Below are 15556 nucleotides of genomic sequence, written 5' to 3' on the forward strand. Positions count from 1 at the left end.
CATGTTAGTCCACAAAATTGAATTAACAATGCAGTATCCAACATCCATGATCCTATTATTCAAACTTTTGCATATGCCCTTTTACAGGTTAATTAGATTTCAAAAATTACATCACATAAAACTGCATCTTTTGATATTCAGGCCGGACTGCAGTCAATCCTTGATTCCAGGCACACTTTGTTCCCATATTACTTTCTATCACACCACACTACATCTACTCTAAACGTTCAAATAATAGACCTAAACTACGCTGAGTCCAGTTCTCCCATATAGTGGATTTTATCACACCACATTACGTCTATAAAAACCATTAAAACAAACAAACAAAATCTGTTACACCAAAAGGGAACCACACTGCAGCTGTATTCACAACCTAGAACGTGCAGAGGATGCTATTTTGGAGGATGATCGACGCAATTTTCTTACATCAGACAGTGCTCTGGCAAACCTGCCAAATCGTTTTCTTTAATACCATGCTTCAAACCAGATTAACTTCCATATTAAATATATTCTAAACTATCATTCATATGGTCTAAGTTACTGGCTTTTCTGATTAATGTAATCATGATAATTACCTGGTCAACGCATCCCTGTTCGTGCCTCCGTGTGGCAGTGGCTCAAACACACCGTTTTCTATATTCATTTTTGAAACTGGACCGTCTAAAAGCTCTTTGCCTATATGTACCAGGTCATGGAGATTCTTCTCCGTTGACAGATCGGTTGAGCTTGCATCTCCTGGTAACTTGGCCTGGACTCTTAGATAGTTATGTTCTGAATTAAAGGCTTGAAACACGACAGAGGCATGAATGTCCACCATATCTGCACTTGACTCTCTAAACATGTCAATTATGGGTGTTTTACGGTTGTTGTATAACCATCCAGGTAGTCCCCATTTTGCAGCCTTAGCAGCGGTGTAACTAGCTGTTTTCTGTCCAGTTCCAAGAGAAAGCACCAGAAACTTGCCAGTGTCTTGTTTAAAACACAGTCTGTTATGTTATAGTAAGGGATCAAAATTGAAGACGTCAGAGCTCTTCAAAGGGTCTCTCGCACGTCAGAGTCTTCAAAGGGTCTCTGGCACGTCAAAGAAGTAGGGAGAAAATTTTAAAGTAAAAAGAAAATAAAAATTGATTTTTGTCATTTAAAAAAAATTGAAATAATATCTTAAAATTTTTTAAGAAGTGCTGTCAAATTATCAAACTTTCTTTTAAATTTCATTTTTTCTGAAATTAGAATTTGAGGAATGTTGAATTTGTAAATTTCTTTTAATGTTAAAACTTAAATCCCATTTCAGAAACTCCCATTTCAAAAACAACAGTTTCCTTTTGAGTTGTTTTTTCTAATTGTGCATATGATGCAAGTCCTTATTAACTATTATGTCACAATTACCTTTTAATACCATTACATTTGGCAGTTTCTGAGTTGCTCCCATTTCAAAAACAACAGTTTTTTTTTGAGTTGTTTTTTCTAATTGTGCATAAAAGTTCTTATTAATTATTATGTCACAATTACCCTTTGATACCATTACATTTGGTAGTTTCAATTGAGAGCGACTAGATGTCAATATGGGCCATGTATTAGGTCTGTAATTTCACTTGGTTGTGCCTGAAGGCTGCCCAAAGCAAGGTTTGACGACGATTTAAGCTGGAGAGGAGCATAGATTCATCATTCAGTAAACCCCTGTCAAGCAAGGTTTAAGGACGATTTATGCTTGGAGAGGAGCGCATTCAATAGGCTTCCTAACACACTGGATTTGATTTGTTTGCGGATTCCCAATTCCTGGTTTGTTTTCATATTAAAAAAGGAGATACCAAAAACATATACACCTTTGTACACTCTTTTGTTGAATCCTAAACCTATTTAGAATTTTACTGAATTTTTTCATTCATGCAAAAAACTTAAATTTGATTGACCTACTCGTATATTGGGTTGAACGTTCTGGTCACAAAAGTTTACTACAAAATTAATCCTTATCTGAACTGATGCAAGAATATAGGTTTCCTGTTTATCCATTAATGGTAAATGCATACGATATATTAGTTGCGGCTCATATCAGACCTGCCTTATACACAACATCCATGGGCTTATTGTTCCACCATTCTCCTATGAAAAAATAAAAAGAAATTTGAAAATAATTTACTGTTGTAATTGAATTGCTCTTTTTTTTTATGCTTTTCATTATAGAAGTGCGACCTCAATATGTGCCCTTCTAAATGAAATTAAGACCTGACCTTCAAATTTGATCACTTGTTACAGTTATCTTTATCTACTTATCTTTGTTTAGATTACAGATTATAGAAATATTTTTAAATAATAGTAGTGATGTTAGATTATTTAATTTCTTTTTATTTATTAAATTTTAAAAAATTCCCAAAATTTAAATTCCCAAAATTTATAATCTAGTTGAAATTCAACAACATGAAAGAAAGAATGTATCCATAAAGGCTAATCCAACTTATAAAAACATAAATCTATTTATAACTCAACTTCACCTAAGTTTTGGTGGGTAGGAACAGAAAATTTGGATTTTCTATAAGAGCTTGTTTAGTCACCTCGTTTATCGCAAGTAATGTCTGCAACACAATTTTAGAGAAGACTGCATTATATAACTTTTGATACCAAAGGCACTGGTGGCATCCAAAATTTCGGTTGCAGTCATATATGTCATCATGTCACCAATTAAAAGATAACGATGAAAAATATATAAAAGGAACCTTACTGGATTGTTAGCTGCAACTCCCCCGTCTATGAGATTGAATCTTCGGGTCTGGCCGGTGGAATTTTGTGTCTCGAAGTAGTGAGCGGGAAGATATGTTGGGGCTGCTGACGTTCCAACGCAGACATCGTACAAAAATGCATCGTACAACTCATTTTGTTTGGCCTGAAACAGATTTAGTAGGTGTAATGCTTCGTAGATTTATATTATCATAAAATCTTACCACAAAAGTTGACAATATTGCAGGTTCCTCTATTTTGATGTCAAATGTGGGAATCACCACGTTCGTCAGCGTCTGGTGTAAACGTATATTTCGCAGATATCTTTTCATGAGCTTGTGCAGATAATCCCCAGAATATTTTGGCCCCGTCATATCCCATGCCAATGTCACGATATCACTGCCAATAACTCATTTTCAATTTCACTCACAGATTATATAACTGCCCATAACTCATTTCCAATTTCACTTACAGATTAACATGGTATTTTTATTTAACACGATATATGCTATTTTTATTTTAATGGTAAATTTCAAGAATATTTTCAAATTCTATTCGCAGAAAAAACTTATACAATTTAATTAACTTGCTTTTTGTATTTTAGATTTAAAAATATTTCTGAAACCCACAATCAAATTATTATTTATTCATATATTTCACACTTATTGTTAATAACTCAATTTCAAATTGACTCTCTTTCATTTCTCATACTGGTTGTCAATAATTTATCTATAATTTGCTCATATATCTGTTAATAACTCAATTTCAAATTGACTCTCTTTCATATCTCATACTGTTTTGTCAATAATTTATTTATAATTTGCTCACATATTTTAATTGCAGATTTGGAAAATATTCTGAAATTTAATTGACATGAAATCTCATATCTCATTTTGATTGTGAATAATTTATTTATAACTTGCTCACATATTTTAACGGCAGATTTCGAAAATATTATGAAATTTGATTGACACTAAAAAAAACACACTTACTGCCAATAACATGTTCTCCTCTTGTCAATAACAATTTACAATTTTTTCACATATCTCAACTGCATATTTCAAATATTTTGGAATTTAATTTACAAGATCAAGAACAAACCATTGATTTATTCCATTTAATCAGATTTTGAGTTATTCAGAAAATCCACATAAAGTTAATTTCAACTTATACGAATATAGCTGTTGTTACAGAAAATACAATAGTAAAATGAATTGCTAGATTGGTTATCAATAACTCATTTTCTGTTTCACTTATACATGAATAGGTCATCTTCATCTAAATTGCAAATTTTGAGGTCATCTTCAGCTAAATTGCAAATTTTGAAATGATTTTAAAATTTGATCAATTGAACAGTTGACTTTATTCTTGTCCCTCACATTTTACTATCAACCATTAAGTTAAATTCAACCCATAAACATCATAGTTGTTGTTTAGTTAATTACATAAAATATAATAAAAAGATGAACTGCTAGACTCACTTCGTCGGTGGAAAAATAGAAGGTAAGTGCTCTAAATAAAAATTAGTAATATCCTTTGCAGCAAATAGTGGACGATTGTCTTCATTTGGAGCAAATAACATGGCAGTCACCAACCCTCCAGTGCTGTTTCCTGCGATAACGTCGAAATAATCAGCTATACGAACGTCCGGACCGTCAAGCTCCTGTAACAAATTGGCCATCACCTAGTTTTGCAGTGTTAATATACAATATCCTTTGTTATTAGTGGTATAATGTTAAGCTCCATTGATTTTACACAAAAGCTACCTTGATTTATGGAATTGCAGCTTTTCTTAACTTATGGAAACCAACTGCAGTAGTTTCCTTAAGTTAAGAAAATCAACTGCAATTACTAAATTTATAATTGGGAGCTACTAAAGTGGTCCATTACTTTGATCTGATTTCTACCTTGATTTGAGGTTTTTCTAACACATAGCTTTTAGAAGCTTGATGGAAGCTTAGCTATATGTTCATCTGTTTGGTCCACAAGCTCATATCTCAAACCCCTTCAGTTTTACACCATCTAGCTGAGATAGCAGAGCTTGGAAGTGCCTTCAGAATTCTTACGTTCTTTTTCTTTTGCTTGGATTGAAGCTAGAGTGCTGAAGAAGTAGCAGGAAAGTGGACTGTGGCTTTCATCAAACATCACCAATGGCTGGAGGTAACTCGTATCCCTGGGTATTAAGTTTCAGTGATTCTTTTCAGTTCTTTCCGCATGTAAAATCACTATTTAAGTTTATTAGTTTTCTAACAGTTGGTATCAGAGCCCCTTTTACCTCTGCCTTGCTGTGTGTTGGCCAAGTGACTATGTCATGCATGCGTTATTGTTTTCATTGCCATTTGTTTGACTGGCGTGCCCTCCACTCCATCTTATCCAAGTCTTTGCGGGATTTAAGTTAATGAGTTTTGTCAGCCGTGTCGATAGTTGAATTTTGCATAAACATATGTTTATCCGAGGTCTATGGCTTTGTAAAGACTGTAATCGAGCTTCTCCATTTTTTTAAGCTCAAAGTTTGGCATTGAAGTAGATAGAGTAAGCTTAATGTGATTCGCATGATAGTTGAGTTTTTGGTTTTTATCTGGAGTTTCCGCTCCATCTCCACGTGCTCGTCCTCGTCACTCTCCTCGCTGGAGCAGTCTTCGTCGCCCCTTGCATCGACCTCGAAACCATTGTCCCTGAGCCGTATTAGCCCCTTCACGGAACCGTAGCCATTGACGCCCCATTCGGCGATATGACCGGGGTGGGAAGAATGGCTGGGGTTACCGGGCAAGGTGAAACCAGAGACGCAATGCCACTTTATCTTTAATTTTGATTTTGTGAAGATCGAAATGGAATTAATGTTCATCTTGATATTTTAATTTTTTTTTAAAATGAACCGAACTGAGCGACTGACCTTTGGATCTCTGGTGCGTATAATCTGGGCCCTTGCATATTTGTGAGTGAGGCGTATCATGAAGCATCCGATAGCCTCGTCACAGTGAAAAGAGCCATTATGTGTACCGATTCTTTTAAGGGTTTTCCCCGTCTCTTCTTTGGACATATCCACAGCTTTAACCAAAGAACTGTCATAACTGTTATGGCATTATCAACTGTTAATTTATGATAATAACAAGATAATAACGATACTTTAATTTATTGTTATAATTTAATGCATAATTGATAATGCCATAACTGTTATTATCATAATTATTAACATGATAATAATGTGAAGTTGCGTTAATCTTATGCCATAACAACGCGCAGATTATAATTTGATTGGCAAATTTTCACAAAATCCCTTACAACATTAGAATCCTTAAAATTATTTTGGTGAGAAAATATATGTATGTAATTTTAAGTTTTATTTGTTTTATGTAAATGAAAAGATGCGTAACTCTTCTTTATAATATTTATAATAAAAAACATTTTAGCCAACTGTTTTGGAAATTATGTTTATAGGCGTTTTTTTTTTATAAAGATTTTTGTGGCGATGGTGTAGAAGATTTGTCGTGAATTTTCCACTGGCAATACTGCTTATAGTCATAACCTCTAGTCTAAAAATTTCAATTTATGGATTGAAGGAACTTGAACAATTTTGTGTGTTAGCATGTGTTTAGGCTCACATGAAATTTTATATAAAGATATATAAATAATATTTCAAATTTGCAGTTTTGTTTGCAAATTGTTTAGAGCCCATTTTGTAATTAATTTAAGAATTAGTCTTAAATAAATTATGGGACAGTTAGACTAAGGAATGTAAATTTGATTTTAATTTACATTATCTTGTGAGCAAAATAGCTTGTTTGCTGGTCAATTTTTGTTGTTTTATAAACTTAAGGACGGAGCCTGAAGTCAAGCCAGCTAGCCTTCGAACTGCATTTGCTATGCAAGTGCAAAGTAGATCAACGCTGCTTCAGTCAATCTCCGGGTTAAGTTTATAAATTGAACAATTAATTTGTAGTCATTTTCGGTAATGCTGACTGCTTTAAACTTAATTTTGATTTTGCTGGAGAATTATTACAGTTTTATGGAGTTTATTAAAATGTCATTTTGACTTACTCCTTTCAGTAAACATTATTTTTCTCTCTGGTTAAGTTTTGTTTATGCAACAAAATAATGTCTAGTGATCCATATGATTTTAATTAATTAGAGAATAGCCACAACATCTTTAATTAAATAAAATTATATATTGATTGGCAAGATCACATATAGATTATTTAGACATTAAATTGTAATTAATTACACTGAATATAATAAATTTTATCCCACAGGAATTTTAATTATATTTATGTGATTAATTAGGATAAAATTTCATAACCTACCCACAGGAGTTATGAATTAATAAGTTTTATCATAAAGTTTTATTGAATCTGTTTGAATTGAAAATTTAAATTTCTCTGAAATTCGTTGTGACATTCCCGAACTTAAGGGAGATAACTACAAGACTTGGAAGGAGAGAATTCTCCTTCATTTAGGGTGGATGGACATAGATTATGCTATCAGGAAAGATGAACCATCGACACTCACTAATACCAGCACTGCAGCGGACGTCGCCCTTTATGAACGATGGGAGCGATCCAATCGTCTAAGCATGATGTTCATTAAGACTAAAATTTCAGCTGGTATTCGAGGTTCCGTTGATCAGCATGACAAGGTCCGAGACTTGTTGAAGGCCATTGATGAACAATTCGTCTCTTCAGACAAGGCACTAGCAAGCACCCTAATCATGAAGTTCTCATCCCTGAGGCTCGCCAGTGTGAAAGGTGTGTGCGAGCACATCATGCAGATAAGGGACACTGTGGTTCAATTGAAGAAACTCGAGGTTGAAATATCGGAGTCCTTCCTAGTGCACTACATCCTGAACACCCTTCCGCACCAATATGGACCTTTCAAAATCTCATACAACACACATAAGGATAAATGGTCAATTAATGAACTCATAACCATGTGTGTTCAAGAGGAAGAGAGACTGGTGATGGAACTGAGAGAGAGTGCAATGCTGGTAACGCGTGGAAAGGGCAAATCTCAAGCCAATCGGAAAGGGAAAGGTAAAGCACCTCCCCAAGCCGATATCAAGAAGGTTTCCAAGTGTTTTTTCTGTAAGAAGAAGGGACACATGAAGAAGGAATGCGCCAAATTTCAGAAATGGCTTGCAGACAAAGGGTTTGCAGAACCTAAGGAAGCCAGTGGGAAGTGAACAAAGCATCTTATCAGGAAACAAGATGGGCTCGCATGTGGAAACCATAGGAACATGTTATTTAACTTTAAGTAGTGGTTTTGTTTTGGAGTTAGAAAAGACCTTTTATGTTCCAAGTTTTTCTAGAAACTTGATTTCAGTTTCAAGGCTTGTACCTTTTGGATATTCCTTAAACTTTTCAGAAAAATCTTTCAGTCTATTCTATAAATCTGATTATGTTGGGAATGGTATTTTGTCTAAAATGGTCTTTACTGCATTAATTTACAAAACAATGTCACATATGATTCAATGCATGTTCATACTGGCACTAAAAGATGTGTTATTAATGAAGTTTCCTCTAAATTATGGCACCGGAGACTAGGTCATATCTCCATAGATAGAATTAAAATATTGGTAAATGAAGGAATACTTAATACTCTAGATTTTACTGATCTTGAGACTTGTGTGGACTGCATAAAGGGAAAGCAGACCAACAAGTCAAAGAAAGGTGCCAATAGGAGTTCAGACATATTAGAAATCATACATACTTACAGATTTTATTCTCCGTCTCACAGCACTAGGATTGAGTTTCTTGAAAATGACTTGATCAGTGGGAGCGATCAAACCAGAAACATAGTTTCTGAGAAAGATCATTCAGAATCTCAACCTTCCACTTCAAGTGATAGATTGGTTATTACTCATAGCACCCCTCAAGTACAAACTGGTGTTGAACAACCAATTGTTGAAGTTCCACAAGCTGCTGACGATATTCCAGTCGATCAAGGAGTTCAAGAGTTGCCAAGAACTTTTGAACAACAAGTTGAACCACATACTTCTCAGGAAGATGATGGTACAACATTAAGAAGATCTACTAGACCTAAGAGATCAGCAATTCCTAATGTGTGCTCAAGTCTGCACAAGACCTAACATTGCATTTGTTGTGGGAATGTTGGAACGATATCAGAGTGATCCAGGTTTAGACCACTGGAGAGCTGCAAAGAAAGTAATGAGGTACCTTCAAGGGACCAAAGACTACATGCTTATGTATATCCTATTTGAGGCTGCTTTACATGGTGTATGGCTTAAGAATTTCATTTCTGGGCTTAGAATTATGGATTCTATCTCTAAGCCATTGAGAATATATTGTGATAATTCAGCGGCTGGTTTTATGGCTAAAAAAAAGTGGGAGTCGAAATAAACACATCGACATTAAGTATTTAGCTATAAGGGAACGTGTTAAAGAAAAGAAAATGGTCAATGAGCACGTCAGCACTGAGTTAATGATCGCTGATCCTTTGACTAAGGGCATGCCACCGTTTAAATTCAAGGATCATGTATTGAATATGGGACTTGGTTCCATTATGCAGTTTTTCATTGTATGGACAATGTTAATGAAATTCTTAATTATTGTGATGCTTTTTCTCATATTTATGTGCACCTTAAGTTGATTTGAGAAAATTCATTTAAGAAGGACCAAGAATAAACATAAGGTTTATTCATTAAGAAATTGTTGCCACATAAATTAGAATAAGAATAAATGCATAGTAATATATGGAAGATAATACTCGTCATTAGAGGACTCATCGCCATGATTCATGTATCTATTACTTAATAAATATTGTCAATGGTTTTTGAGACATTAAGTTTGGAAGTATGGACCAAGTGGGAGAATGTTAAGCTCCATTGATTTTACACAAAAGCTACCTTGATTTATGGAATTGCAGCTTTTCTTAACTTATGGAAACCAACTGCAGTAGTTTCCTTAAGTTAAGAAAATCAACTGCAATTACTAAATTTATAATTGGGAGCTACTAAAGTGGTCCATTACTTTGATCTGATCTCTACCTTGATTTGTGGTTTTTCTAACACATAGCTTTTAGAAGCTTGATGGAAGCTTAGCTATATGTTCATCTGTTTGGTCCCCAAGCTCATATCTCAAACCCCTTCAGTTTTACACCATCTAGCTGAGATAGCAGAGCTTGGAAGTGCCTTCAGAATTCTTGCGTTCTTTTTCTTTTGCTTGGATTGAAGCTAGAGTGCTGAAGAAGTAGCAGGCAAGTGGACTGTGGCTTTCATCAAACATCACCAATGGTTGGAGGTAACTCGTATCCCTGGGTATTAAGTTTCAGTGATTCTTTTCAGTTCTTTCCGCATGTAGAATCACTGTTTAAGTTTATTAGTTTTCTAACATGTAATAGATTAGAATAAACAATACCTGAAGTGTTTCCTCGAGGAATTGTAGGATAGTTGCAGGGATAATCCCACGGACGCCTCCTCCATCAATACTCAGAATGGTTATCTTATCTTCAAACGTTGGTGGCAGATTCCCCCGCAGGTAATAGCCATGGGTGATGCTAGATGATGATTCAGAAATATGTTTATCGAGTCAATCAACGAATTAAAATGCGATATGTTTGGGTGGAGAAGAGCACTGGCAGTATTTATAGAGTTCCACAAGCGATGATGAGTGACACTTAGCCATGATTAATATTTAGATCGTGTCCGCGTTATCGATTAAAATAAAATAAAAAGGAAAAATATGGTGTGGGACAATTCATTTTGATTTGACAAATCACTTTTAATCTCGCGGGTACATTTTCATTTAACTTGTTCTTTATGAAAAGTTAAGCAAACAGTCAATTGAAAAGAGTGACTGATGCTGAGATTTTATTTAATCTCGCGTGTAAGGTTAAGGTATATTTTCATTTATCTCGTTCATTATGAAAAGTTGGCAAAACAGTTAAATGGAAAGAGTCATTGATCCTGAGCTTTTATCTTCGCTATCAATTGAAATAAAAGTAAACAAAGTTTATTAGACAGTTTAAAATAAATGAGTAATAACGAACTTTGAAATTTTATTGGAAGAGTTAAAAATATATATTTTAAAGAAAATATTATTGGTTAAATTTAAGAAATGATTAAATAAATTAATTTAGATTATTAGTTGGTTGAGCAGAATGGTTATTATCTTTCCAATCTAAATTTAAATCCTGGGCAGTAATGTAATACACTTTAATGTTTTATAAATATTATAAACACTTGGGTAAGTAGGCAGGTCGACTAACATCGTATTAACAATTTTATTTTTGTTCTCAAACTAAGAAAAGAGTTGATTTCTTTCCTCAAATAAGAATTAAAAATAATAATTATTATTTTTATAAAGAATACTAATAAACATGTTTTATAATTTCAAAAATAAATTTATATATATGTGAAATTTTGAAATGTTAAAAATTAATATAAAATTTTAGATAATCATAAAATAAAATAACTTCATGAACATAATCTATAGATGTATTTTGAGCATTTTCCAATCTCACTTAAATATGGAAATCCTAGAGTATAATCCCTAATGCATAAGTTTGAAAATAATGACAATTATGTTTCTTTCTCCCCGGCTTTTTTTAAGAATCTCACCCAGCTTCATAAATGTTGTTTCAAGCATTAAAAATACAAAGTCTATGTCTCCTTTACATTAGGTTAGAAATGAGGCAAGGGAAAAAAAAAACATTTTCCATATATTTACAAAAGGTAAAGTGTAACAAATAAATATATAATTAAGAAAAACAAAAAGATCATTTCAGAGAATAAAATAATGAGGATTTGATAATGTTATTAATTGAATGAATATATTCAGAATTTTCATCATTGTAATTCTAATTTTAGGCCTTGCCATGTTGACATTGTTAGTTGTGTGCAAGTTTGTATCTAAATTTAATCAAGAACACAGTGTTAGAAAATTTCATCAAAGTTAATAGAATTTTTAAGCTCAAACATAATCATTAAATAGTTTTATATGAAATAAAGAAAAACAATGCATTATTTTTATGATGAGATTTACCAATCTTTTTTAATATTGGTGAATTGTTATAATATTATATTAAATTCCTAATTGTGTTTTATTTTCATGATCTATTATAGTAATTGGACCACATGAATTACATATTAATATGCAGAAATGATAATTATATTAGATACGAAACATGTAACCATATACTGAACTTTAATTGCTAAACATATACCATTATCAATGAAATAAAGTAACTATATACCAATCTGTTAGATATTATTAGTGACATGGAATATATGAACATGAAAAAAGAAAAATAACCTAATTTATGAGATTGCTTACTCTTCAAAATTAACATTCATCAAAATATTTAAATCTTATTAATAAATATTTAATCTCATATATATATATATATATATATATATATATATATATATATATATATATCAAATAAAATGATATGAAAGTAAGTAGGAAGGAAAAAGATACAAAACAAATATCATTATTATAAACTTGGAATTTGAAAATATAAAATATGTAAATATCATAATGATTTTGAAGTTTAAAGATAACAAAACAAATACTTTGAGATTTGAAAATATAAATATATAAAATGAACATAAATGGAATGCTAATTTTATTATGGATAAGAATTGAGAATACTCGTAATATATATTTTCAAATAAGTATTCACAAACACAATGTCTTTAAGCCTCTAAAATTAAATAAAATTAAAAATTAAAAGATTCAATTTTGATAGTGGATAAGAATATTTATTTGGAAATTTGCATTGAATAGTATAAAGATAGAAAATGTATGATAATTATATGTGGGATTTTCACTCTCTATTTTCAAACATAATTATTCAGATGTTATGTATTTGGAAAATTATATTGAATAGTAAAAAGATAATGTGAAAAGTAAAAATAAATAAAAAATGTATAATAATTATATGTAGAATTTTCACTCTTTATTTTTAAAGATAATTATTCCAATGTTATAACACACATGTGAATAAATAAATAAAAAATATTTAGAAATTTATATTAAATAACAAATAAACTTTGTGAATTGTAAAAAATAAATAAAAAATATATGATAATTATATGTGAAGCTTTCGCTCCTCATCTTCAAAAATAATTATTGATGATGGATAAAAATTTGTATTCCGACATTTATATTAAATAACAAATATACAATATGAAAAGTGAAAGTAAATATAAAATGTGGAACTTTCACTACCCATCTCCAAACATAATTATTGAATATAAAATGTGGAACTTTTACTTCCCATCTCCAAACATAATTATTGAAATGTTGTAGTAAACATGACAAGGTTATCCTCGCATTGGTGTTCTACGAGGAGGTTTTCCTCCTCACAAATTCCAGCGTGGTTTGTTGGATATTCCGAGGGACATTTTAAATGCCATACCACGTGAATATGAATTATAGAAAATTGAAAACGTAACGCAAATGATATGTTCGATGTATTAGCTAATTTATTGTTAAGAGGTTACCCTTCATTCATTCAAAAATGGTCGGATAATCCGAGGAACATTTTAGAAGCTTTCCTTCTCGATAAGTTCCAGAGCAATAGTGGAATATAATGCCAAGGAAGTTGTATTATGATAAAAATGGTAATGTTTATATTAAAATAAAACCCACTGGTCAGCTCTACGAAAGAGAGTCTGAACCAGGAGAGTCTCGCTCTGCAGAATGCTCTACATTGTTCATCAACATTACACATTAAATAGAATAAATGGTTTTAGGGAAGTTAGAACATCGACTTAAGAAATAGAAACTAATTCCTATCCTGAGGCTACATGAACCAACTCTACCTATTCTAAGATATGCTCCATTATCTTGAACACTCCCCCTTAATGGAGAATGGGTTCACATATATGCCTAACATCTCCCTAAACATTTGAAATTTTACTTTTCCAAGGAGCTTAGTGAAAATGTCCCCAACATTATCACATGTATTACAATATTCCAGATGAATTTCTTTAGATTGCGCTTTCTCCCTAACAAAATGGAATTGAGTATCAATATGTTTAGTGTTTTTGTGAAACACCGGATTGGTGGCCAGCTTGATTGAACTTTGATTGTCGTATTTGATTATTGTTACGACTGTCTATTCTTCCTTAACATCTTGGAGAAGTCTCTGCAACCAAACCGCCTCGCACATTACTGCACACATGGTTTGATACTCTGCTTCTGCTGAGGACAAGGAGACTGTGTTATGTTTCTTGCTGCTCCAAGTGATCACCCCAGATCCAAGACTAAGTGCATAACCTGTTATAGATTTGCGATCATCTACATTTCCTACCCAATCTAAATCTGTAAATTTTTCCAATCTAACATCAGAAGAGTGAGTGTAAATAATTCCATAATCTACAGTACCTTGTAGATACCTCAAAACATTCTTTGCTACATTCCAATGGCTTTCAAGTGGCTTAGACATAAATTGGCTTAACACGCTCACTGCATAAGCCAAATCAGGTCTAGTGGTGGTTAGGTAGATCAGACTCTCAACCAGCTGTCTGTAAAGTGTTGCATCCGCCGCTTTTGAGCCATCCTCACACTGCAATGGTACCGGTGTCAGCTTACACTGATCCATTCTAAACTTTTCTAACAAGCCTTTGACATACTTTTCTTTAGACATAAATGTTTGACTTGAATCCCTCCAGATCTCGAGACCTAAACAATGTATCAGTTCACCAAGATGCTTCATCTCAAACATCTATGACATCTGCTACTTGATTTCATCAATTAGATATATAGAATCACCTGTAATTATCAAATCATCTACATATAATGAAATCAGAACTACGCACCCTTGTTCATCTTTCATGGTGTAAAGATTAGGGTCATTCTTACTTCTATTGTAGCCATCTTGTAGAAAAGATGAATCAATTTTCTCATACCACGACCGTGGACCTTGTTTTAGTCCATAGAGTGCTTTCTTCAACCTACAGACTAAATGTCCTTTTCGCTTCTGGACAAACCCTTCCAGTTGCTCTAAATAAACCTCTTCTTTCAGTTCTCCATTCAGAAATGAAGACTTTACATCTAGTTGGTGCATCATCCAATGTTTCTTGGTAGCTAAAGCAATTAACACTCTGATGGTATTCAATTTAGCTACAGGAGCATAGGTTTATTCATAATCTATCCCTTCTTTTTGTGTGTACCCCTATGCAACCAACCTAGCTTTCAGTTTTTCTATAGTTCCATCTGCGTTAATTTTCGGTTTAGATAACCATTTGCAACCTATGACATGTTTTCCTCTAGGGAGTTCTATCAATTCCCAAGTGTTTTTTATGATTATTGAATCATATTCCTGTTCCATGGTTATTTTCTATTCATTATTTTCATTTGCTTCTTTATAACTAGACAGTTCAACCACATTCATCATGCTAGTTATAAAAGCATTGTCCCTATATCTTGCAGGCATTCGAGCTTTCCTCCCTGATCTCCTAAGTGGTGGGGTGGTGGTTTCAAACCTTATTTCTTCCTGCTGCTATCGCTGTTGCTGTTGTTGTTGTTGTTTTTGTTGTTGTTGTTGTTGTTCATCCTCTACCTTTGTTTGTTGCTGACCCTGATTGTTCTCTGCTTCTTCTTCCTCAAAGTACAGAATGTCCCATCCGTCATAGTGCTCATTAGTTTCTTCATTATCCTGCTCATGGAATTTAACATCTCTACTAACAAAGATCTTGTGAGTAGAGGGATTAAATAATCTGTATGCTTTATATGATGAACAATACCCTATAAAAGTACATGTGATGGATTTTGAGTCTAATTTCTTTCTATATTCCTTTGGTATGTGGGCAAATGCTTTACATCCAAATATTCTTAAGTGTTTTACTGCAGGCTGTTGGGTCCCTATAATACTAGGGATT

General features: G+C 33.0%; 1 protein-coding gene across 1 annotated transcript; it reads right to left on the minus strand.

Moving 5' to 3' along the window:
- Nucleotides 1-366: 366 nt before the first annotated feature.
- On the minus strand, nt 367-15308 carry LOC149235295 (patatin-like protein 2). The gene is made up of 8 exons (XM_089368508.1): nt 15238-15308; nt 10083-10221; nt 4194-4375; nt 2937-3111; nt 2717-2878; nt 2512-2570; nt 576-986; nt 367-448 (listed from the first exon to the last, which is right to left on the minus strand). The coding sequence occupies exons 1-8, from the start codon at nt 15306-15308 to the stop codon at nt 367-369; spliced, it is 1281 nt and encodes a 426-aa protein (XP_089224634.1).
- Between the last annotated feature and the right edge of the window lie 248 nt (nt 15309-15556).

This window comes from Pinus tabuliformis, chromosome 8, assembly GCF_031772625.1.
Source record: "Pinus tabuliformis cultivar Carrire ecotype Pingquan chromosome 8, CPIR1, whole genome shotgun sequence".
Classification (NCBI taxonomy): domain Eukaryota; kingdom Viridiplantae; phylum Streptophyta; class Pinopsida; order Pinales; family Pinaceae; genus Pinus; species Pinus tabuliformis.